We start from the raw sequence: 23880 nt of genomic DNA, 5'->3' as shown, positions 1-23880 counted from the left end.
AAATATTTTACAAATAGTTCAAAATCTAATAGTTTTTTTTAAAAGAAATGTCCCTTCATCGAAATATTTCATGCTTTTGGGGGGAGTGGTCTGTTTTTATTGGGCTCCCCAGGTCAAAACTTAAGGTATGGGCCATCCAACAGGCCCAGGCCAACCCACAAACTAGTAGCGGTAACCCATAAAAGACAACATTGCCCCGAGATTGATGAGAGTCGCCGATTCTGACCATTTTATCTCTATCGCTCGCCGAGAAAGAGAGAGAGAGAGAGATATATTTACAGTCTGAAGTTCGCCGGAGAGATGGCGACGCTGTGGATCCTCTCGTCCCCTCCGATGCTTCATCTGCCCAGCGGCGGCGGCCTGAGCACCGTCAAAAGCAGTCCTTTTCTTGTTCCTCCTCCCCCTGTCCTTGTTGAGCGGAGGAGATTTTTGAGGAGGAGAAGTCACGTGGTGCGCATGGCTCCTGAGGAAGAGAAGATGACTCGTCGCTCCCCTCTCGATTTCCCCATCGTATGCGCCCCCTCTCTCTAATTTCTCTCTCTCTCTCTCTCTAATTTGAGCTGAAATTAGTTTTTATTTGGGTTTGATTGTTTATGATCAGCGTTGGAAGTTTTGATATGTTAACGTTGGGTTTTTTGAGATGTTGGCCCCAGAACTCTCATCATGAAATCGTAGAAATAAGTCGCCGCAACTCGCTAGTTATCCAATCACGGTCACTCTAGTTGAAATTTTTCGGTCGTGAAGACTGCTCCTCTCACTAAAAACCCATCAGAATTCACCTTTTGTTACACGCTCCTAAGTGCAAATTGCTTGAAAGAGCTTTTTCCTCCGTGACCGATAAATATGGGGGGTTTAAGGTATTATTATGGCACGGTTGGGGGGTTTAAGTCAGGAGTATGATGGGAAGACGGAAAAAATAACAATTTTTACTGTCAATTAGTGTTGAAATACCATATTCAATGCTAGGAGTAGTAGTCTGGGGTAACCATTATCTCGAAAACCCTTTACTTTCTTGTATCATCTAATTCGATAAAACGTGGAGCGTCTAGATTCACGTGTTGGATTAATTTTTCGAACAACTTATCCTGCCAACAAAGTGGCGACGTCTTGTAGTAAAAATGATATTTCAGTGGATTGTGCATTTGGAAGGGTTTATTATGTAGTACAAAGTTAGAAATCAATGTTAAGGGCATGATCTTAGAAATCTCGAGGAGGCTCGTCTATTGACACTTTCCCTATGGGGGTTAGACTTCATTTTTGATTGGATGGGACTATGGAAATCCATCTCTTTCTTAAGAGATGGATGGTTTTGTTGTGTCGATGCTTTTTGAAGGCATCAGTGAGTCGGTGACTATTGTTGAAGAAAAAGAATGTCGACGTGATTTTTTGTTTGGTTGATATTGTAGAGGATAAATAAATTTCATTATAGGAGTATGGAACTTTTGATTTCCTTAAAGAAGACTGTTCGAAAACACTTAAATCGAGAACCTGTCTCAATGAAGTATACACTAGACTACTGTGTGAATTGATAGTTGTAAAAACCTGAAAGTTGGGAGAACAAGTTAAAGTTTATGGGCAGTCAGTTATTTCTATGCTTTTTGCACTTGAGTCTATATATTCTGGATCAACTTATAGAGTCACTTTAAAAAAGTTCTGGTATATAGTTAGGGTTCACAAATTTAGATGATAAATCATTGTTCTCCAAGTACTGATGAAAGTTAGGTTAAATATTCAGGGTTCACATTTAGTTTATAAGTCATTGTCCTCCATGTCCAGATGAAAGTTATATTAAATGTTACGGGTTCACAAATTTAGTTGACAAATCATTGTTCTTCACAAATTTAGTTGATAAATCATTGTTCTTCTTGTTCAGATGAAAGTTATATTAAATATTAAGCGTTCACGAATTTAGTTGACAAATTATTGTTCTCCAAGACATTTGAATACAAATAAAAAAATTCTTTGGATAAAATGTGATATGAGGACAACAATTATCTGATTTTTTTGTTTTAAAATAATCACATGTAAACCTTGGCATCCATTGCAAAATTGAAATTTGATTAACCATATACCAGCTCTCCAATAGGTTAAAATGGACGTGAAATAGCCATGAGAATCAACAAAAACATGATAGAGATGACCTTAATTGTATGCTTTATAGCTTAAAATTCTCGCAATACAGTTTTATGTGTTGTATTCCAAAATTATGGTGATGATGTTATGCCACATTTAAGATTTTTGCTGATTATGCAAAAGGATCGGCATCAATGGATATATCCGCATCCATATCTCTAGGATATGGATGTGGATGTTCTACTATAAACTTAAATTTTTTGAGATGAATCATGAGTAATGCTTATGAATTGGGGAGAGCAAATGTTCAGTTCGGTTCGTTAACCGAACCGAATTAGAAACTAAAACCGAACCAAACCAAATTTGTCTGGTTCTATTTGGTGGTTCTGTTTGGTGGGTTTTGTTTGGTCTTTACAAGCCCACCACAAAAGCACCAACACATAGAAACTTAGAATGGACACAACTAGGCAACTATGACGGAGGAGGCTTTTTGAATTTGATTAAAATTGGAAGTTGCTTGAGTTTGATTAAAAATTGGAAAATGAAGCAGTTACGACTTACGAGACTGCTTGAGTTTGATTATAGAGTAGTAGCTGATGGAGATTGCAGTTTGATAATGGCTTCCTTTTGGGTACATCGAAGAAGAGGACATAGTTGAGCTGACTCTGTCTCTCTCCTTTGTATGTGTGTGTACACATTTATCATGACAACTAATATTGAGTTCGACATAGAAATAGGCAGTCACATGGGTGTTTTGCTGAACCCTGTTAGAAGTGTGTGAGAGGTGGGTGCATATCATGTTATTGGGTGTAGTTCGATCGATTTGGTGATTTTATTGATTCAAGAAAGCTAAACCGGTTCTATTGAGCTAAATACAAAAACCGACCCAAACTGCCCAAGATTGGGCGGTATTGTTGGTTCAAACCGAAAATCTACTCAACCCTGCTTGTGAAGAGTAAGTGCAAATACTTTAGCATATAGGGTGAGCCTAACGTCTTATTCACATTTATTTTTAAACATACACACGGAAAGTTGGATTTTTGCCCATAACCCAAGGTTTTTTCCCCATTTATTTTTAAATCTACACGCCTGCAAACTCCAAAGTTGTATTTTGTGTCTATAAACCCAAAGTTGTACCCTTTATTAATTTTTGACCGGCCGATTCTTAAATCTTATTATGTTTTTTGCGTTGGGACAAAAAGTTTTACCCCAAATTTATTTTTAAGCCCACACACCCTAAGAAGGGTTTTTGCATTCAAATCAATAGTTTTATCCCTTTTTATTTTTAAACCCATCCATTTTGGAAAAGGGCTTTCCTCAAGTAAGCCCAAAGATTTTCCTATGTTCATTTTTAAACTCATCCACTTTCAAATTTCACTCATAGACTCAAAAAACTCAACTGAATTAATCTTAAACCCACTTTGTATTTTACCTTTTTGGTATATGATGTAAGAGGATATACTGCTATACTTGCTATATTTTTATTTTAAGTGGTTAGTTATGTGATTTATTTCTAAACAAAATGTTTAAATTGTTATTTTGTTTTGACTTTTTTCACACTAATACCATGATATTGCGAACTGTAGATGAATTTGTAGCCTATAAACTCAAAGTTTTGCCCCCATTTTTTTTGAAACTCACCCACTTCCAGAAAAGGTTATTTATCAGTAAACCAAAATTTTCCCCATTTATTTTTTAACTCACCCATTTCAAAATCCTGTTGGACCCGAAATACTTCACCAAATTATTTTAATCTCATATCGCTCTTGAAGGATCTTAATCAGGAGATGCATTGATGGAGCTGTTCCAAAATGATTAGGTAAAAGGCTAGTGGATGTAGTTGAATTAAGCATATGATCTTAGGGGCTGACCAGACCCATTGAATAAGTTGCATGGAAACGGACACGGGTACTGGTACGGGTGCGGGTACGGGACACGGCAAAACGATAAAATGTAGGGTACGGGGACACGACTACATATATATTGAATTAATATTGTACATAAGATAATTTTTTCCCCTTCATGTGTCATTAGAATTAAAATTCCGATCACATTCTTGAGTTTCTTTTATCATATTGATTATCGTGAATTGTAAACTACTCATTTTTTTACTAGACATCTAAACGACCCATTAACTATATAGTTTTACTAGACATCTAAACGACCCATTAACTATATAGTTTTAAACTTGGGTATGGACTGAAACGAATCTGACTCGTATCTCATTAGTGTCAAAAGACGGATGTGAAGTATAAGCTCTACGTCCAGGAAAGACGAAGTCTTTGACAAGTGTTTTAAATTAACACATATCGTATAATTGAGTACATGTTGTAATAAACGCATGCATATATTCAAGAAGTGTCCATGAAGTTTGGGTACGGGAAAGTGTCGGGTACGTGTCCGGTACGAGTACGTCTTCATTATAGAAGTACCCGGGTAACATAGCTCATGAGTCATGACCTATAGCTTAAAGGATCTTGTTAGAAATGAAACTTTCTTCAGCTTTGGCTTTTGGGTTGTATCTCACATTGGTTGAGCAGGCAGACAGATGATGTGTAGTGCTGGGGGTATGTCTAGCGGTGTACAGATGCCACTTATGATTGTAAGAAATTCTTTGATTGTTCACTCGTGCTTTTCATGTGAAATAAAAAATAGCCACAGAGAGAACGAGAGATTAAGAGAGGGATGTTGTCTTGTGAATTATCTTCATTATTGTAGATTTCTTGCGTTTGTGTCTGTGGAGTAGGATGAAATTGGTTGGACAAGCCATATATCTTTATGTTGTTTCTTTTCCAGTGATGTATTCATCCTTGGAGGGGATCATCGTCTCGATACACATTTGTTGTTACTAATGTGTTACTATGTGTTGTATGATTGTATCCCATATTCATCTTAACCGAGAAAGTATCCAGTGATCCCAGCAACTACACTAATGGTGCATCAAAGAATATCAATCATTGGATTAATAGACTTCGGAATGCGTGCACAATGGTTTGACACCCCTCTAGTTCATCATTAATTAATATGATAGAGAGGGACTACTGGATCCTTCCTTCGTCTTGGTCTCTTTACTTTATGTCTCTATATTGATTCTTTTATTGATGACTTGGCCATTGTTTGAATCAAATCATGTATGTACCGCTGGTGGATCACATAAAGGCGAAAAACGTGGCAGTGAAAATGGTTCTCAAGTTCTCTTGATCAGGTGATGCATTGCTGTAGCTGATCCAATACGATTAGGTAGACTCTTAGCAGATGTAGTTGGTTTATGCATATGATCTTGAGGGCTACCTAGTCCCATTAAGTTTCCTACTGAAACTTCCAACCCAGATTATAGCTTAAAGGAGCTTTGATCAACAGTCAACATGGAACTTTCTTCTGCTCTCGTTTTTGGGGTTGTATCTCACATTTGTTGAGCAGGCAGATTGACTTTCTGCTGGTCCTTTGCTTTGTTTGGAGTCTGGACCATATTTGTTGGGATTGCCTATTAACATAGTGCTGGGTTTTTTGTGTAGTAGTATACAGATGTCACTTTTGAGTGTAAGAGGTACTTAAATTTTCACTTATGCTTCGAATGTAAGACGAAATAGCGACATAGAGGACGAGTAAAATAATGGTTATCTTGTAATTTATGTTCGTTCTAGTGGATTTCTTGCATTAGCGTCCATGGAGTAGGCTTGCGTAACTTGCTTTAGTGTCCATGGAGTAGGCTGATGTTGGTTGGTATACCTTAAACATGTTTTGTTTTCCCAGTCATGTATTCACCCAGTCTGAATGTTGAAGGGGATCATTATCCAGATACATACTTGTAGCTAATAGTTAGTAATGTGTTACTGTGTGCCATATCGTATATTCATCTTGATCAAGAAAGTATGTAGCGGTCCCGGATCATCATGTCAATGATGCACAAAAGAATATCAATGGTTGGATTAACAGACTTTGGGATTTGTGCACTAATCCAACTAGTGCACTAATTAATGCAATGGATAGGAATCACTGGATACTTTCTCCATTTCAATCTCTAAATTTTATGTATATGTATCAATATTGATTCTCTAAATTTTAAGAAAGTATATAGCGGTCCGGGATCATCATGTCAATGATGCACAAAAGAATATCAATAGTTGGATTAACAGACTTTGGGATTTGTGCACTAATCCAACTAGTGCACTAATTAATGCAATGGATAGGAATCACTGGATTTCTCCATTTCAATCTCTAAATTTTGTGTATATTTTGTGTGTATGTATCTATATTGATTCTTTTATTGATGACTTGGCCGTTGTTTGAATCAAATCACTCTCTCTGCTTTTTGTAGGAGTGGGAAAGACCAAAGCCTGGGCGAAGACCTGATATATTCCCACAGTTCAGCCCGATGAAAACCCCATTGCCACCTCCGTTGCCAGCAGATCCTCCTGAAGAGGACGAGGAAGAAGAGGAAGAAAAGAAAGAGGAAGAAGAGGAGGATCCCGACAAAGAAGAGCCTGAAAACCCCGAGAAGCAGTAATCAGTTCAAATCTTGTTTATGTTTAAATCTTATTTAGGTTTAGCAAATGTGAAAGTTGTATTCTGGCGAGAATGAGTGCAAGTCAATCAGTTGATGTGGGTTACCAAGTACTCAGATGTCAAATTTTGAGGTTCGTCATCTATATATGATCTCATGAGTTTTCATGGTTACCGACCTTGTAGTTATACGCAACTTACCTTATTTATTTTCAAGGTGAAGGTATTACTAAAAGTTGATGGTTCGAGTTTTACCGGCGCTCAAAATATGTATAGCTTGTTGATCATGATTACGTTGAATCGTATTCTGATTGTTTCGGAGTTCATGTGTGTATTGTTTATGGTTGCAAATATATGCGCAGGAACAGCCCTGAATGCTGTTGGGATTTGACGATCATCGCGCTCATAAAATATTTAGAAGGTTAACACATGCACACGATTCAAGTATACGTTACAACATGACGCAATTCTAGACTTGGCCCTGTGAATGATATCTATCAAGTCCTTGAACGCAAAATATCACAAAGTATTGAAATTGCCACGTTGGCTTGCTTATGCAGATTATACATGTCGGAAGTACTAAGTTTTTGAGTCCACAAGAGCTCATAATATATCGTGTACAGCGCAAAGACCATGAATAATAGTAATTTAGGGAGGATCTGTATTCAGTCGCATCTTGCTATGCTCCTGATCTTCTATTGCAAGAGGTCTTTTGTACCTGAAATTATATCATATATCTGCACGTTTCTCTTTTTTCTTTTTTTAAAAAAATAAAAGTAAATAACATATTAAACAATAAAATGTCCAAGCAAAACCTATGGTTCCTTGTATCATTCATAACTGGGCGTGAACACCGTGCAAAGCACGTCATATCACTTTTTTTCTGGCTACAGTAATCCCGATTTTAAATGCTACAATAATTCTTTTAAATTTTTTGAATAGCTACAGTTCTCGCCTCTGCTATAATATTCCAGCGTGCTGCCTACGGTACTAATGCTACAATGAATGCCATTGTAGTATTTACTGTAGTATGAATAGTGAATCTTAGGTATAGAGAGGTAGATAGGTGTGAATCCATTTGTGTCCCTCACATTATGCATCTGGTTTCTATCAATTTATTCGTGAAGTTCATGGAGGTAACAACAAGGACACCAATAATTTACCCCTCACCTACTCGTTCTCATGGCAATAAAGGGATTCAACAACTCCCAACTCAACAATTCATATTTGAGCCCCTCTCGTGTAAATAAATACGCATGCTGTCTGCTCCGTGGCTCCTTCAAATGTGGTAGAAAGAATAATTCTTCTCATTAGCCAAGCATAGTTATTTTCAGAGATGATTGGAAATAAACATACATTGATGAAAGCAAATAAATAGGATTCGGATCCTCTCTACTACAAAAAAAACAGTGGAGGGACCACTACATAATCACGACCATTGATTATCTAGTTAATGGTTGTGATTTTTTTTAGTGCAAATTAGGAATGAGTGCAATACACGGGGATATAGTAAGTGTTAGATTTAGATTGTATCATAACCGCCTACTAAATAATTAACGATTGAGATTAAAAGCAGTGGTCTCTACACTACTTTTTTGTAGTGGAGAGGATCCAAATCCAAATAAATTATGGCATTGATTGGTAAGTAATAATGGTATTGGTTGGAAGCAATAATCTGGTCCTACTCTAAACCAGAAAGGTGCCTTTCACTTTGCTTCTTTGGAGAGAATATAAAACGAGGACTTTCCTTTCAAATCAGTAGAAGATAACCAAATTAAGGCTTTACGGCGCCCTGTCAAAAAGACAAGTATCCTTATAATATATATCCCATGCGGTTTCAATGACAACCTTTGCAACTGCTAAGCAGTGAGGATTATTTTTGATAATCCCATATGAGTTCAAATTTTAATGTAATAAGTTCTTTTTCTAGGGTATAGGGACCGGAAATAAGAATATCTAATTTTTGGAGTTAAAGGGTAATAGTGTCCCTTTAATATTTTTTAAACAGAATTTTTAACGAAAAGTTAAAAAAAGATTAGTTTTATGTTAGATATTTTATGGAGATTAATCTGCGGAATTAAACACTAAACGAATAACGGCACCAATGAAAATACCACAAGCAAACAAACACCAAGATTTAACGTGGTTCGGCAAATCGTACCTACGTCCACAGGACAATCCAGAGAGAAATATTTCACTATGAATCAATGTACAATCCCTCCAAGTTACACCTGAACTTGAGGATTAAATCACAAGAGAAAGATACAGTGTTACCTCTAGGGAACCAAAACCCTAAAATCCGTTTCACCAAAAATCTCTACTACCTGCGGAGAAACCAACACCGCACCCTCGACGACGTCGTCATTCTGAAGACAACGACTTTTGAATCATTACAATCGGACAACCGAACTATCAGAAATCCAAACTTTTCTCTTTTCCCCCCTCTTTTCTTCTCTCGGGTTACTATTTATGGTTTACTATAGCACAAAGAAAAATTTAAAGGTTTCTCATGAATAGAATTCCTTTATAAAGGAATTTTATTTACAAGTCCTCCAAACTTAATCCTATTATAGCTAGATCCTCCAAATCCTCTTCTAAATAGAATTTTAATTAATGTGGATCTAATGTGGGCTTTATCTTGGGCTGAACCCACAACAATCTTCCCCTCCAGCCCAACGAGGGGGTATACCAATCTGTAACTTCTTAACGGAAGTTCGTGCCGGCCAATCGCCGACACAACTCGGTCTTCTCTCTGGAAACGATCTTCGTTAAAAAATCTGCTGGATTTTTTATCTATGTGAATCTTCTCTAACTTTAGCTCCTCTTTCTCAACGGCTTCTCTAAGCCAATGATATCTCAATCAATGTGTTTTGTCCTGGAGTGGAATGTAGAATTCTTGCTCAAATCAAGAGCATTTTGACTATCAATGAAGATTTGATAATTGTCCTACTACAAGCCTAACTCCTGCCGAAATCTTCTCAACCAAATCATCTCCTTACCGGCTTCTGCAACTGCAATATATTCTGTCTCTATTGTAGATAAGGCAACATACTTCTGTAACCTGAACTGCCAATATACTGCTCCCTCTGTAAAAGTGAACAACTAACCTGAGGTAGATTTCCTGTGATCGAGATCACCTCCCATATCCGTATCTACAAAATCATATAATACTACATTCGAATCTCCAAAACTCAAACACAATCTGGAACTGCCTTCCAAATATTTTAAGATCCACTTTACACCTTCCCAATGAACTTTCCCTGGATTAGAAAGAAACCTGCTCACAAAGCCAACTGCATGAGCTATATTTGGCCGAGTGTAAACCATGACATATATCAAACTTCCTACAGTTGAAGAGTAAGGAATACTCTCCATTTTACTCTTTTCCTCATTTGTAATCAGGCAAAACTTTTTGCTAAGCTTCAAATGACCTGCAAGAGGAAGAGTAACTGACTTGATATTTTTTATGTTGAATCTATCAAGTAGCCTTTCAAAATATTTCTCTTGTGATAACCATAACTTTCTGGTTTTCTTGTCACGAGCAATACCCATACCAAGAATCCGCTGTGCGGAGCCCAAATCCTTCATGTCAAAAGATTTAAATAACTCATTTTTTAGTCTACTGATTATTTGACTATTCTGACCAACAATCAGCATATCGTTCACATAAAGCAAAGGGATAATGAAGCTAGAATCTGAAATTCTCCTGAAATATACACACGAATTTGTAACTATCCTCTGGTAGCCATGACTCAATATGAAAGAATCAAATTTCTTGTACCATTGCCTGAGTGCATGTTTCAAACCATAGAGGCCCTTCTTCAACCTGCAAACCATGTGTTCTTTTCCCTTCACTTCAAAACCCTCCGGCTGCTCCATATAGATCTCCTCCTCCAAATCACCATGAAGGAATGTAGTCTTCACATCAAGCTGCTCAATCTCGAGGTCTAATGTAAAACCCCGTGAATTTTGGAAAATAGTGTGAATTATATTGATAAATGAGCTCTAATTATGACAAATATCATTTATGGATGAATGATTATGCAAAAAATTGATTTGAGATCAATTAAGAGTATATATGAGAGTATACAAAGGTTAAACATGCACAAAAAAGAAATCTGGAAAAGTGACCAGTTAAGAGTATATATGCATCACATATCGATACAATTTGAATCTAGAAAAACTCAAAGACAAAAATTGTAGGTATCTTTAATATCTTTCCAACACATCTTAAATCATCTCATTCTGAGGTCAGACGTGAAAGTTACAACTAAAATACCGAAGTCTATTTTCCCAGTCTGACTGAGTTTCCTGTTTCGGGTTTGGGCTGTTTTGATTTGGGTTTGCAGTTATATATATACATATTTACACACGAAAAATACATATTTTCATCAGTATTCCAAACCCTAGCAGCCCTTCTTCCTCTCTCTCTCAAACCCTAATCATAATTTGTGAGATTCGGGAGAGTTCTTGAGGCGTTTGTCGAGAGGAAGGTGGGATTTTGCGACTTTGGTGAAGAGGGATCTTGCATGCACGTGTTCAGGAGTTCAATACGACGTTTGAGGCGAGATCATCTTCCTACAAACATTTTCCTGTAGTTAATTCAAGATTTAATATATTTAATTGATGAATCTCATGTTTAAACTTAACCCAATGTTTTAAAATCTTAGTTTATGATGTTAATCTTTAAACCAATGTGAAAATATATAGTTTTAGTTACTGTTTATATTAGTTTGATGATCATGATCATTAGGATTGTATTTATTTTCATTTTAACTTGTTAATCATGCTTAAATCATGTTTTAACCCTAGTTTAATAATTATTTGAGTGTTCTTGCTAATTTAAAAGGTCTAAACCCTAGGTTGATGATACCTAAGTGATGTGAGCATGTTTAAATGAATTTATCTATGTTCAATATTTAAAATTTATCATGTTTACTTAACCATATTAATAAATTAGGTTATTTGAGCAATTTTGATTAATTAAGATGTTAAACCCTAATTAGTTTAATTCAAGTGTTTATATCATGATGAGTTAATTCATGTTAAGTAATTATGTTAGAGAACAAAATCAATTATTTGAGCTTATAGTTGAGAGAACACGTTGTAATACACAAGGATACTTAGAAGAGTGGTTGGGAGAGACCGTGGTCAATTCTAAGAGGAGTGACGTTGGTTGTAAAGCCTAGGGAGAAGTAGTAAATCCAAGCACTCGAGGAAGGTGATTCAAATCTCAATCCTACTGTATACAATCTAGTAAGAAAATTTTAAAAAATAAAGGTCCAAGTAAAAGTTAGCGGATTATGATCTCTCTCCTTGGATTTTCTTTTCCCCTTCCTTTGATATGCCCATGTTAACAAAAAAAAAAGACACGAACTAATATTTATATGATATTTATAGTATTAAATATTAATATTAATATTCTATAGTTATATAATAAAATATTAAATATATTTAGTTTTGACAATTTTAATCAAATATTAATATTTTCATAGATTTAATATAATATATTTAGTTTTGATATTAACTAAATTTATTATTTAGCATATCTTAAATATAAAAAACTATTTGATATTAATATGAACTATATATAATTTTTCTTTAAAAATTAGATAACAAATATAGTAAATATGTAAATGTTAAATGTAAGTGATATTTAAAATTAACTAAACAAATACTAAATATTAAATGGCTTAATTATTTTTAGTTATTTAACATATTTCATATTAAATATATTTAATTTTGAATATTTTGTAATCAAATTCTTTATATTTAATAATTTAAAATTTAAATATTATTTAATATTTTATACTATTTAATCATTGTAGCTTTAACATTTATAAATAGTCTAATATATTTGATATTAGATATATTAATTATATATCATATATAAAAAATTTATTAAATATTAAACATTAAATATGTGCTTAATATTCATCTCAATTTTATATATTTGATATTTATTTGCATATTAGATAAGAAATATAGCAAATAAGTAATATCAAGTATAATTAATATTCCATATATTAAATAATAAAATTATTAAATATTAAACATTAATTTTATATATGTATATATATACAATGTTTGGCAAAAAAATTTATTATATTTATAAATGTTTACATCTTTAAACATACAAATTAGTTGTAATAATTTGATCTTAAATTGTAACTATAGAAAATTACAATAATATTTATTAACAATTATAGAAAATAGTAATTGAATAAAATAATAATTAATTTTATTAATGACTATTCCACACCAAGTCCATATTTATTAACAATTATAGAAAATAGTAATTGAATAAAATAATAGTTAATTTTATTGATGACTATTCCACACCGAGTCCAAGAATCCATTCAAATGTTTAAAAATCCTTTCAAAAAGTCTGGTACTCTAACCAAAATATCATAATCCTAATCTAAATCCTAGAATATAAGATTCTTGGACAATAATCCAAGCCTTACTAAATAATCTCGAATGAATGATACCTCCTTAGGTGACCGCCCAATACCGATCATCTTATCCTTTGTACCAGTGTTATAAAAAGTGCCCTAGGCGGACGCTTAGGCGTTCGGCTAGGCGTAGGCGCGAGCCGCAGTTGCCCCAGTTTAGGCTTCCATGAGCGGCTAACGAACAGTGCTCAGCATACATCGCTAGGCAGGAGCCGCCTAGCTTTCTGAATTCATAAAAAAGGAAAAATGATTGGGAGATAAAAATAGTTGGTCACAAAGGCTTCCTCACCCCCAGCTAAGAACCATAACCTACAGCCCTAAAAATTGAAAATATGGCGTGCAACCAACCCCAAACAGCACTGCCCCAAGAAATAACCATATCCCAAATTACCACCCTATTCCCAATACTAAAAATCATTAATTTATCCTTCACCCCTTATCCCTCCTCACCTCCCATTCCTCAAGACAAGTTCCGGGCGCACCTCTAGTCATGTCGCCGTTTCGATGACGGGACCATTAGGTGCCCGGAGTTGCGCAGCCGTGGGGCGTCACTCGGCTGCGTTCTTGGATCCGCTGCGCGGTTGCAAGGACTGTGGGTTATCATTAAGAACATCTCCCGTAGGTAGAACTCTTAAGCCTTGTCATACCCATTTCGAGTTGGCGATTCTCACGGACATATCTCTATGGGTTATTCTCAGTTTGACCCTACCACATCCGGTAGCGATAGTTCTTTCTGCCAATCACGTCTTGGAGTTAGCTAGTTTGTTTTCTCGGGTGCAAGATATGATGGTGGTGTAAGGAGACCGGAACGTGCCTTGCTTCTCACGACATATGCACCTCCGCACTTATACGCCACTGCTAGTGTGGCTGCATCACCCACCTCAATATCTATCGTCGTGAGTGTAGAGAGCGTCTCGCTCGCTCGTGGTCGTCACGACTCTCTGCGGTCATTTTTGATAGACGTAATCGCGGCTTGTCCGACCTAACTATCTGAATCTCGATGGGCAAGCTCCTTTTGGTTTTATCAAAATATTTTCGGCAATTCGTGTGAGGATCTACTGGTTGTAACAGGCAATGATTATACGTCGTGAATGTTATTGTTAATAGAGCATTACCACTGGTGTCGTCAATGTATTATCACCGATTGTTCCAAAGATAATAACTCAACGTACTGAGTTAGGTCATTCAGCTCTGCGTATGAGTAATGCATGACTGTTGACGTATTTTAGACAGTGCCTGACTCTTCGCTTGGTCATATTAACCCGTAAAGCTATATTCATTAGCCTCTGATTAAACGAGATTCAGCCTCACCACAGGCAAGGAGCAATGCGAGGTTGTCTCCGGCGATTGGAAGTGGTGGGCTTTGATGGACAAGGAGTATATACCTCTTCGTAGAAGAAGGTGCCCGGTAACGTTACTCGCTGAGACTTGGCTGGTCCAAGCTTGCACAAGTGTATGAGAAGTGTCGATCGTATACAATGATATGTTTGTATGCGATTTGAGGACTCTTGTGTATGGTTAACTCACCGACGCCTAGGACCGTACCTGAAGAAAAGTTTAGGAATATATGATGTTGTTTGATGAGCAAAGAGTTAACTGATTATGATCGTGATATGAGGCGAACGTGTCCCATAAGAGTTCGATGTGAATGTTACAGACGAGGAATAGAGCGTGGCCCTGGAATTAAGTTTGGGAAGTTTAGTTATCGAAGTGTGCCGATTAAATAGGATTTGAGGTAGGGCGTTGTCTTCGCCTATTGAAGCGATTGGGGATGAGTTATTGCTAGGTATAGTATCTAAAAATGAGTAAATGTAGTTAAAGAGATGGATAGTAGAAGTTAAAATCCGTGAATGATTCATATTACGTGTGCTTTCGAATGGACTGTGGGTTTTACATGTGGTTCAAATGAGTAGGAATTAATTTCATTGCCGCCGAAAATTTGTTGTGGAATGATTATAAAGTAAAGTTTAACGCTATTGGAATTCTTGGCTTGGTAGGTTCAAGGTAACTTGGGCATTGCTGGGAACAGGTATGTTAATTGAGACGTTTGGATTGAGCCGTTGGTGGGAGATGTAAGGAATTTGAGTAAGGGGAGGAGAGAAGGAGAGAAGATTCTTGGAGGAGTAGTCAAAATAAGTGTGGGCTATGCGGTGGCGGTGCTTGATCCGTCGCAGCGCAATCGCGTTAAAAGAGACTTCAAGGAGGGCGCCTGGGTATATGGAAGAGAATGACCGCAGTCGAGTGCTTGCGAGGGAGGAGCTCTGCGAGCGCAGAAGTCGGACCCAGGCACATGGTGCCTGAAAACGATGCTCATCGCAGCAGTGGGGACAGCCTCACATACAGAGAGCACAACTACAACAAGGGACAGGAGGCGAAGGGTCGACTCCAGAATAGCTCAATCTCGGTGGTGAATCATACACAATTTTCAGACCGCAAAGTAGAGAGAGAGGCCGGGCCAGTATGGCGATGGCAGGGCGCGTTTTGTCGATCCTTTCCTTAAATTTTCTGTGATTTCTAGTCGGAGTTCAACGGTGTTATGTCTACGTCTCTTAGCATTAGATTAGACATGAATACGGTTCGAGTAGAATATATGAAGGACCTGATTTGATTGATTAGCGTGGTTTTTTTCAGCTATAGTGATTTTTTATCTTTATGATCATGGATGAAGTGCAAATGTTTCTTCGTTTTTGATTCATTAAAAAATCAAAAATTTGTTTGAAGCAGTTTCTTCGTCGAATCGCAAAAAGACTCGTAATTTCTTCTAAATCAGTATATACTTCCCTAGTTTATGTAATACACCTGTGATACTTTACTTATCGCTCATATATGCTGTTCATGTGACAAGTGCATTCTGGGTGATATATTCTCTTTTGAGTAGTAAATATCACAACAAAGATGTAAAACTAACAGTACAGACAACAGTCACAAAAGATGTTTGATTCTGCCAGAAAAGCGTTAATGTCCTGGATAGGTTCAACGTGGCTACGTGCTCGGTTATGTCCTTCAGCATGACATCACATCGGCGAAAATCAAGGAAGTGATTCTCGAAGCCCCCACGAATACTGGAATTGTGTAAACATTCATAATATTAGAGTGATAATATGACTCATACTCTGATGTATTCTATATAAAATCTAATATAACACTCTAGAAAATCACATAATATTCAAAATAGAAAGATCTGTCGGAATGCGATCGCGCCGAAGTGAGTCATGGGTGTGACAAGTATCCAAGTATAGAAGGATGACGAGTGAGGACCTAAGGACTGAGGGAATGTCACATTCAGGAACTTTAGCAAAATAAGTATAAATAGGTATACTAACCCCGGTCATATCTAAATAGAGGCTTGAGCATGAGATGAGTAAAGGCACGGCATAAGAGATGAGTCCACTTGCTATGACCGATCTCGATTCACAGAGATGACATCCCTCCTTGACGGATTGTCGTTTGGGATCCTCTCTGATCCTCGATTAGGATGCCTCTACATAAGGTTGCCTTGATATGATTGCGATGAACTGTGAGCTTACATTTAGGTAGACTGTGGCAGCTAATATAACCATACGACATCATCAAATAAAGTCGATATGGTCAAAATACAGGTCACATATAAGGACGATAAATTATCAAAGTTCGCCATTATACCAAGTACGAAACAGAACCTGAAAAATTAATCTTTATGAATACTTTTGCCCTTTGCATGAGGCCTGTTGTTTGCATTACCCAAATAAAGATCGAGATCTTGGTAGCTAATATGGAAATATAAATATTAGTTGATAAATCATTCTGCTGTTATGTGACATTTTGGATATGTTGCTTTATCTGGTTTGAGTATTCTGATGTCGTTTGCTGCTATTTATTATATGAAAATTTTTTTTTTTGGTATTTTGTGTGACATATCTCAGCACTGTATGCTGCTTTTTTTGTTATGACTTGTGGATATATTCTCGGTTACCAAGTTACATATGCGGCAGTTTAAGTGATGTGATAATTTTTAACATGATATGATTGTGGCATATCATGATATTTCTTCATGCAAGAACGATCCTAAGAGGGAAGGGGACAAAATGAATATTGAAGTCTTGTAAAGGGAATCTGAGATGAGGAGCGCATGGACATGCTGCTCATAATATCGCGAAGGTGGTGAATGGAACAGAAGTTACAATGAAGTTGATACTGACGATCCATGAAATCTTTTGTACTTGGGGTATAACGTACCATGTGATTGAGTAGAAAGTATTAACGAATCACATGTAACTGTTTCATTTGTTTGGATGTTGGATGTTTTCTTAAGCTGTTTTGTAAAAATGATCGAAATATGGGCATTTGTAATTTCTTGGTCGATCTTTTTTTAAGCATAGTTGAATGTAATCTGAAAGTAAAGTTCCTGTTAGCAATATTAATTTATCGCGTTATGTCCTTCAGGCGATACTTCAAGAGTGCTTCCGCTGTCATGGCAATTTTGTTGAAGGAATTTTTTCTGCTTTAGTACATAGTTAGCTATTTGATTTTGTGTCCGATGGATCACTTTAATCTTCAGAACTCCCTTTGCAAATCCTTCAATATTCATAAGCAAATAAGTGTCCATATATCATAACGATAATGTCAACAAATAATACAAAATATCACATAAACACAGATGAGGTCATCATATAGATAGAGTATTGCACATGAGGACGAGTAAGAATCACGCATAACAGGACGAACGTATACTTGTATGGCAACAACTGCCTAAGTAATTTTGAAAATTACGTTGACAACACTCTGGGACAACCATTATCGTCATAAACTTCAACATTTATAATCTCTAACAAGATTGAAATACACATTCTTGAATGGTACACAATAAATATATCTTTTAGATGAAGTAACACTATCTAAACGTTCACCATATAATTAATCGATTAAACGTCACATATGATGTCTGCAATGTGCGCATGTAATACTCAAAAGGTCAGCAAAGTCAGATCCTATAATTCCAGCATTTATAAGGTCTGAACTGTCACATTGCTAGGATTAAATTGTCACATAATAACATTAAAATAAGTCACATGATATTGCTTATTTGTCACATTTACGGTTAACTGTGATACATATATGTTCAAAAAAATCTCTTATTTTTACCAATTGTAACATGTGAATAACTAAGTTTACAGATTCAAAATTTCCCTCGTATACTTATTTGAGTTCCTCCCGAAGCAATTTTTTTAAAAAAAAAATTTTAAATACGCGTCTAAACCTGAACCCCATGTGACCCCGAACCAAGAAGCCTAACCCTATTCTCTGATCTCATAGCCGCGCCTCCTCTCCCTATCTCACAGCCAGCCTCTCCTCATCTCACCCTCTGCTTCTCTTTGAAATTGCTTCCCGTGCCTCGCACCCTCTCGCCGGCATGGCCGCCGCCGTTGAGCGCCGGGAGCCATGTGCGTCTCTTGGGGCCAGTCCCTGGCGCCGCCCTGGCGTCGCAGACTCTCGTCTAAGCCGCCGCCGTTGTGGCCTGAGTTGAGATTCTCGCCATGCGCCGCCCTACAAGTAAAAATGTCAAACTCATTTTTTAGCGGTTATTATTGACCTGGTTTTAGCCAAATCTCACTTATACACTATTATGATTAAATTTAAATAGTTAATGATTGTTCAATTTAAGTTTAATTGATCTAGTTTTTTGTATCAATTAAGTTAGTTGTAATTTAATCTTGAGTAATTTTAGTTTATTGTAGTTAAATGTAGTTTGTATATGTTTAGTTTAATTGAATGCTTCGATGTTGTTAGTTTTTGAGTTTAGATACTGTTCGATGTTTAGTAGTTTTAGTTAATCATGATTCAATTTTGTTAATTTTAGTCATGTAGTGTATTTTAGTGTTATGCCTTCAGTTTAATTATTCAGTTAAATAGTTGGTAAGTTCAATTTTTGAATTATTTTAGTTGCTAATAATGTTCATTTTAGTTCAATTTATTCATTGTTCAATTTAAGTTAATTTAGTTAATTCTATTATTATATTTGGTTTACTAACTTTGGATATTTAAGCATTTTATGCATGGTTGATTATTGGATCTAACTCTTTTATTTAATTTTTGTACAATTTTACATGAACTAATAACATATTTTTGTGGAATTATTAGAGTAATTAATATATGAAAAAATGGCAAACGCCATAGGCGCTTAGGCCCCGCCAAAGCTAGTCCGCCTAGCGTCTGTCGTAACATTCTTTGTACACTGAGTTCTCGATGACAGATACGGTTGGTTTAACCCGAGAAAAGATGCCTGCAACTAAGCTAATATATAATAACAAACAAATAATAACTAACAATTTTTATGAAATTTCCTGGGTCATATCCCCCATCTCTGTCTATACTTGGAACTTATTCATCTCATCTTAATATTTGAAATTGGATTGATTTGCAACTTAGTATCCTAAAGTTACATCCTTTTTAACTTTCGATTCTCCATTTCATTTAATACGCTCAGATGTTTACATTTTTCTTACTGTAAAGTTTTATTTCTAACACATTGATCTCACTCGAAGTCTACAATTCTAGTAGAATCTGAGCACTAGTGATGACAAATCCGTGCTAGAATGCCGCAAGAAATCTGTCTAAACATGGACATCCTAGCATGGAATATCGTGTCTAGGAGGTCCGCATCAAAATAATTTCGCGTCTATGTCAGCATCTAAGACAAAATTTCCTTCTAGAATAAATCATCTTAGACGGCAAAGATGCATCCTAGACGGAATTTCGTGTCGTAGGATGCGCAGAGGCGTCCTAAGAACGGATTGCCGACATTCTGTCTAGATGTTGTGAAATGTAAAAAAATAATAAATCTGCTCATCTAATGCTCTTGCAAGTCGTACTGGACATTAACCAAATGATTATTTGGTGACACATCATAACAACATTATTGATTGGCGACGGGACTACCCCATCGCCAATGGTTATGAATGTGCAAAAAATTCGATTGAGCCAGTTGGCTCATGTACGGCATGTAGCCGTATGTATAGAGATATATATATATATATATATATATATATTATATATATATATATATATATAATATTAAAAAAAATATATATATATATATATTATATATATATATATATATATATGATGATTAATGGGTATCTTTGCATAGGAGGGATTTCCCTCCTTGACGCGCCGATGTATAATCATCATGATATCGAGTGACAATTGGGATGATCCGCTCAGTTGAATGATCTACATATTCTAAAACCGCAACACACCAAGTTTGGGGTGAACCCGTCGTCGTTTGACCCTCCGTCGAGCTATGTCTGAACATAAAAAAGGGAAAATTGATTGGAGGAATCAAAAATAGTTGGGCCAAGCATCCTCACCCCCAGCCTAAGAACCATAACCCCCAAGCCCTAAAATTGAAAAATATGTGCAACCAACCCCCAAACACACTGCCCAAGAAAACCATTTCCCAAATTACCCTTATTCCCAATTAAAAATCATTCCATTTCCTCCCCTTCCCTCCTCCTCCCTCCTCATCCGCATCCCCCCTCCTCCCCGACCCCCTCCTCGGCTCCGTCCGCCTCCTCCCTCCCCTCCCCCTCCTCCCTCCTCTTCCACCTCATCCTCTCTTCCCCCCCCTTACCCTCCTCCTGCAGACCCCCATCATCGCCATTAGCGTCTTCCTCCTCGTCGTCTCCCTCTGCGGCCTCGTCGGCACCTACTACCGCAACTACCTCCTCCTCTGGATCTACCTCCTCGTCATGTTCCTCCTCATCCTCCTACTCTTCTGCTTCACCGTCTTCGCCTTCGTCGTCACCAGCAAGGGAGCCAGCGAGGTTGTCTCCGGGAGGGGCTACAAGGAGTATAGGCTCAGGGACTACTCCAACTGGCTGCAGAAGTGGGTTGAGAGCTCCAAGAATTGGTGGAAGATTAGGAGCTATTTAGTTGATAGCAAGGTTTGCCAAAAGTTTGAGGTGAATGACAACAGGACTCTGGATTAGTTCGTGAAGGAGAATCTGCCGCCACTTCAGGTAGTAGATGAATTTGTGTCTTTACGTGTGTTTTCAGATCTGGGTTGCTCTTGGTTTTCATGGGTTTGTTTGATTTGCAAGGAATTCTTGTTGGTTTCGGGATTTGGACTTTTTTGCTATTCTTGATTAATTTTAGGGAAAATTTCTTGGAGGAATCAAAATAAGTTGGGCTATGCGGTGGCGGTGTTGATCGTGAGGCATCGGTTAAAGAGCTTAGGGCGGTGGGTGAGGGTGACGATGATCTTGAGGGAGCTCGAGGAGAAGTGAGCGACGCTCAAGATGCTCATCAGCTACATCGACAATCTCTCCACTGGGCGAGTGATCTGATTATTTGGATCTAACGTTCTTGTTTTGTGATCTTTCTTTATTTCTGTATTTCTAGTGATTTTATTAGTTTTAGCATATTACATGAACGTCGTAGTAGATATTAGCCTGGATTTGGATTGATTACTGTGTTTTTTCAGCTATAGATTTTTTAACTTTATGATCTTGGATGAAGTGTCAATGTTTCTTGTTTTTGATTCATTAAAAATCAAAATTTGTGAAGCAGTTTCTTGTCGAACGCAAAAAGACTCGTAAGTTTCTCTAAACATATTATACTTACCAGTTTATTAATACATGTGATACTTACTTATGTCATATATGCTGGTTTCATGTGACATAGTGACATTCTGGGTGATATATTCTGCTTTTAAGTAGTAAATATCACAACAAAATGTCAAAACTAACATGTAACAGACAACAGTCACAAAAGAGTTTGAATTCTGCCAGAAAACGTTAATCCTGGATAGGTTCAGTGCACGTGGCTCGGTTATGTCCTTCAGCATGACATCACATCGCAAATAGGAAGTGTTCTCCCCCCACGAATCTAATTGTTGTAACATTCAATAATATTAGAAGTGATATGACCATATCTGTGTATCATATAAAAATTCATTATCACAAATTACAGCCATGTGTCACATATAAACAATAAATGTCACAAGCAATAGCAAAATATCATATACAATAGGTATACGTCATATCTAATAGAGTCATTCCACATGAGATGAGTAAATGTCACGCATGAGATGAGTCACTTGCTATGTCGTTCATCATCCACACATCCTCTCCTTGAGGATTGTCGTTTGGGATCCTCTCTGATTCCTCGATTAGGATCCTCTCATAAGGTTCCTTGATATGATTCGATGACTGTGAGCTTACATTAGGTAGACTGCAAGCTAAATATAACATACACATCACAAATAAAGTCGATATGTCAAAAGTAAAGTCGTCGGGTCACATATAAGACGAAAATATCAAAGTTCCCATTATACAAAGTATCCAGAACCTGAAAATAATCTTTTGAATACTTTTGCCCTTTTGCATGAGGCCTGTGTTTCATTAACCAAATAAAGATGAGATCTTTGTAGCTAATTGGAAATATATAGTTAGTTGAAAATCATCTGCTGTTATGTGACATTTTGGTATTATGTGTGACTTATGTTGCTGTTATATGATGTTTGAGTATTCTGTGTGATATATGCTGCTGTTATATGATATTTTGGTATTTTGTGTGACATATACTGCTGTTATGTGATTTTTTTGTATTCTGTGATATATTCTCGTTACCAGTTACATATGCTGCAGTTTAAGTGATGTGATATTTTTACAGATATGATTGTGGCATACATGCATATTTTTCATCAAGACGATCCTAGAGGGAAGGGAGACAATGAATATTGAAGTCTTGTAAAGGGAATCTGAGATGTTAGGAGCAGGACATGCTGCTCAAATCATGCGAAGGTGGTGAATGGAAGAAGTTACAATTGAAGTTAGATACTGACGATCCAGAATATCTTTTGTACTTGGGGGTAATAACGTACCATTGATTGAGTAGAAGTATTAGACAAACACATGTAACTGTTTCATTTGTTGGATGTTGGATGTTTACTAGCTGTTTGTAAATGATAAAATATGCATTTGTAATTTCTTGGTGATCTTTTTTTAGCATATTAAATGTAATCTGAAAGTAAAGTTCTTTAGCATATTAATTTATCGGTTATGTCCTTCAGCGATACTTCAAGAGTGCTTCCCTTCATGCAATTTTGTTGAAGAATTTTTTCTGCTTTAGTACATAGTTAGCTATTTGATTTTGTTGTCCATGGATCAACTTTAATCTCAGACTCCCTTTGCAAACCTTCAATATTCATAACAAATAAGTGTCATATATAAACGATAACTGTCACAAATAATAGCAAAATATCACATAACACAGATAAGAGTCACATATAATAGAGTATTGCTACATGAGACGAGTAAAAGTCACACATAACAGACGAACGTATACTTGTATGCAACAAACTCTAATAATTTTGAAATACGTTGAGCAACACTTGGGACAAAACCCATATCTCTAAACTTCAATTTATAATTCTCAACAAGATGAAATACACATCTTGAATGGTACGCAATTAGAAATATATCTTTTAGATGAAGTACACATCTAACGTTCACATATAATACGTTAACGTCACATATGATGTCTCAATGTCGCATGTAATACTCAAAAGTCACAAATCAGATCTAAATTTCACATATAAGGTTGAACTGTCACATGTAGGATTAAATTGTCACATATAACATTAAAATATCACATGATATGCTTATTTGTCACATTTACGGTTAACTGTGATACATATATGTTCCAAAAAATCCCTTATTTTTCCATTTAACATTGAATAACTAAGTTACAATCAAAATCCCTCGTATACTTATTTTGATTCCTCCAAGCAATTTTTTCTAAAAAAAAAAATTTTAAAACCCAAACCTGAACCCGTGACCCGAACCCAAAACCTAACCCTATCTCCCTA

General features: G+C 36.4%; 2 protein-coding genes across 2 annotated transcripts; both read left to right on the top strand.

The window, feature by feature from the left end:
• Nucleotides 197-6830, top strand: LOC109835759 (coiled-coil domain-containing protein 9-like). Its single transcript, XM_020403769.1, has 2 exons — nt 197-510; nt 6392-6830. The coding sequence occupies exons 1-2, from the start codon at nt 301-303 to the stop codon at nt 6578-6580; spliced, it is 399 nt and encodes a 132-aa protein (XP_020259358.1). The 5' UTR covers nt 197-300; the 3' UTR covers nt 6581-6830.
• On the top strand, nt 19957-20998 carry LOC109835599 (tetraspanin-8-like). Its single transcript, XM_020403571.1, has 2 exons — nt 19957-20016; nt 20654-20998. Exons 1-2 carry the CDS (start codon nt 19957-19959, stop codon nt 20996-20998), a joined length of 405 nt encoding a protein of 134 aa, XP_020259160.1.

Source organism: Asparagus officinalis, chromosome 3, assembly GCF_001876935.1.
Source record: "Asparagus officinalis chromosome 3, Aspof.V1, whole genome shotgun sequence".
NCBI classification, from domain to species: domain Eukaryota; kingdom Viridiplantae; phylum Streptophyta; class Magnoliopsida; order Asparagales; family Asparagaceae; genus Asparagus; species Asparagus officinalis.
Note: the sequence above shows the minus strand (reverse complement) of the source record. Positions and strands in the feature narration are given on the sequence as shown.

Bases quoted from the DNA above. Each gene is read 5' to 3' on its own strand.
- LOC109835599 (XM_020403571.1), top strand. From the start codon at position 19,957: ATGGTTATGAATGTGCAAAAAATTCGATTGAGCCAGTTGGCTCATGTA. The intron at 20,017-20,653 runs GTATGTATAGAG...CTCCTCCTGCAG, and splicing joins CTCATGTACGGCATGTAGCC to ACCCCCATCATCGCCATTAG.
- LOC109835759 (XM_020403769.1), top strand. From the start codon at position 301: ATGGCGACGCTGTGGATCCTCTCGTCCCCTCCGATGCTTCATCTGCCC. The intron at 511-6,391 runs GTATGCGCCCCC...TGCTTTTTGTAG, and splicing joins CCCCTCTCGATTTCCCCATC to GAGTGGGAAAGACCAAAGCC.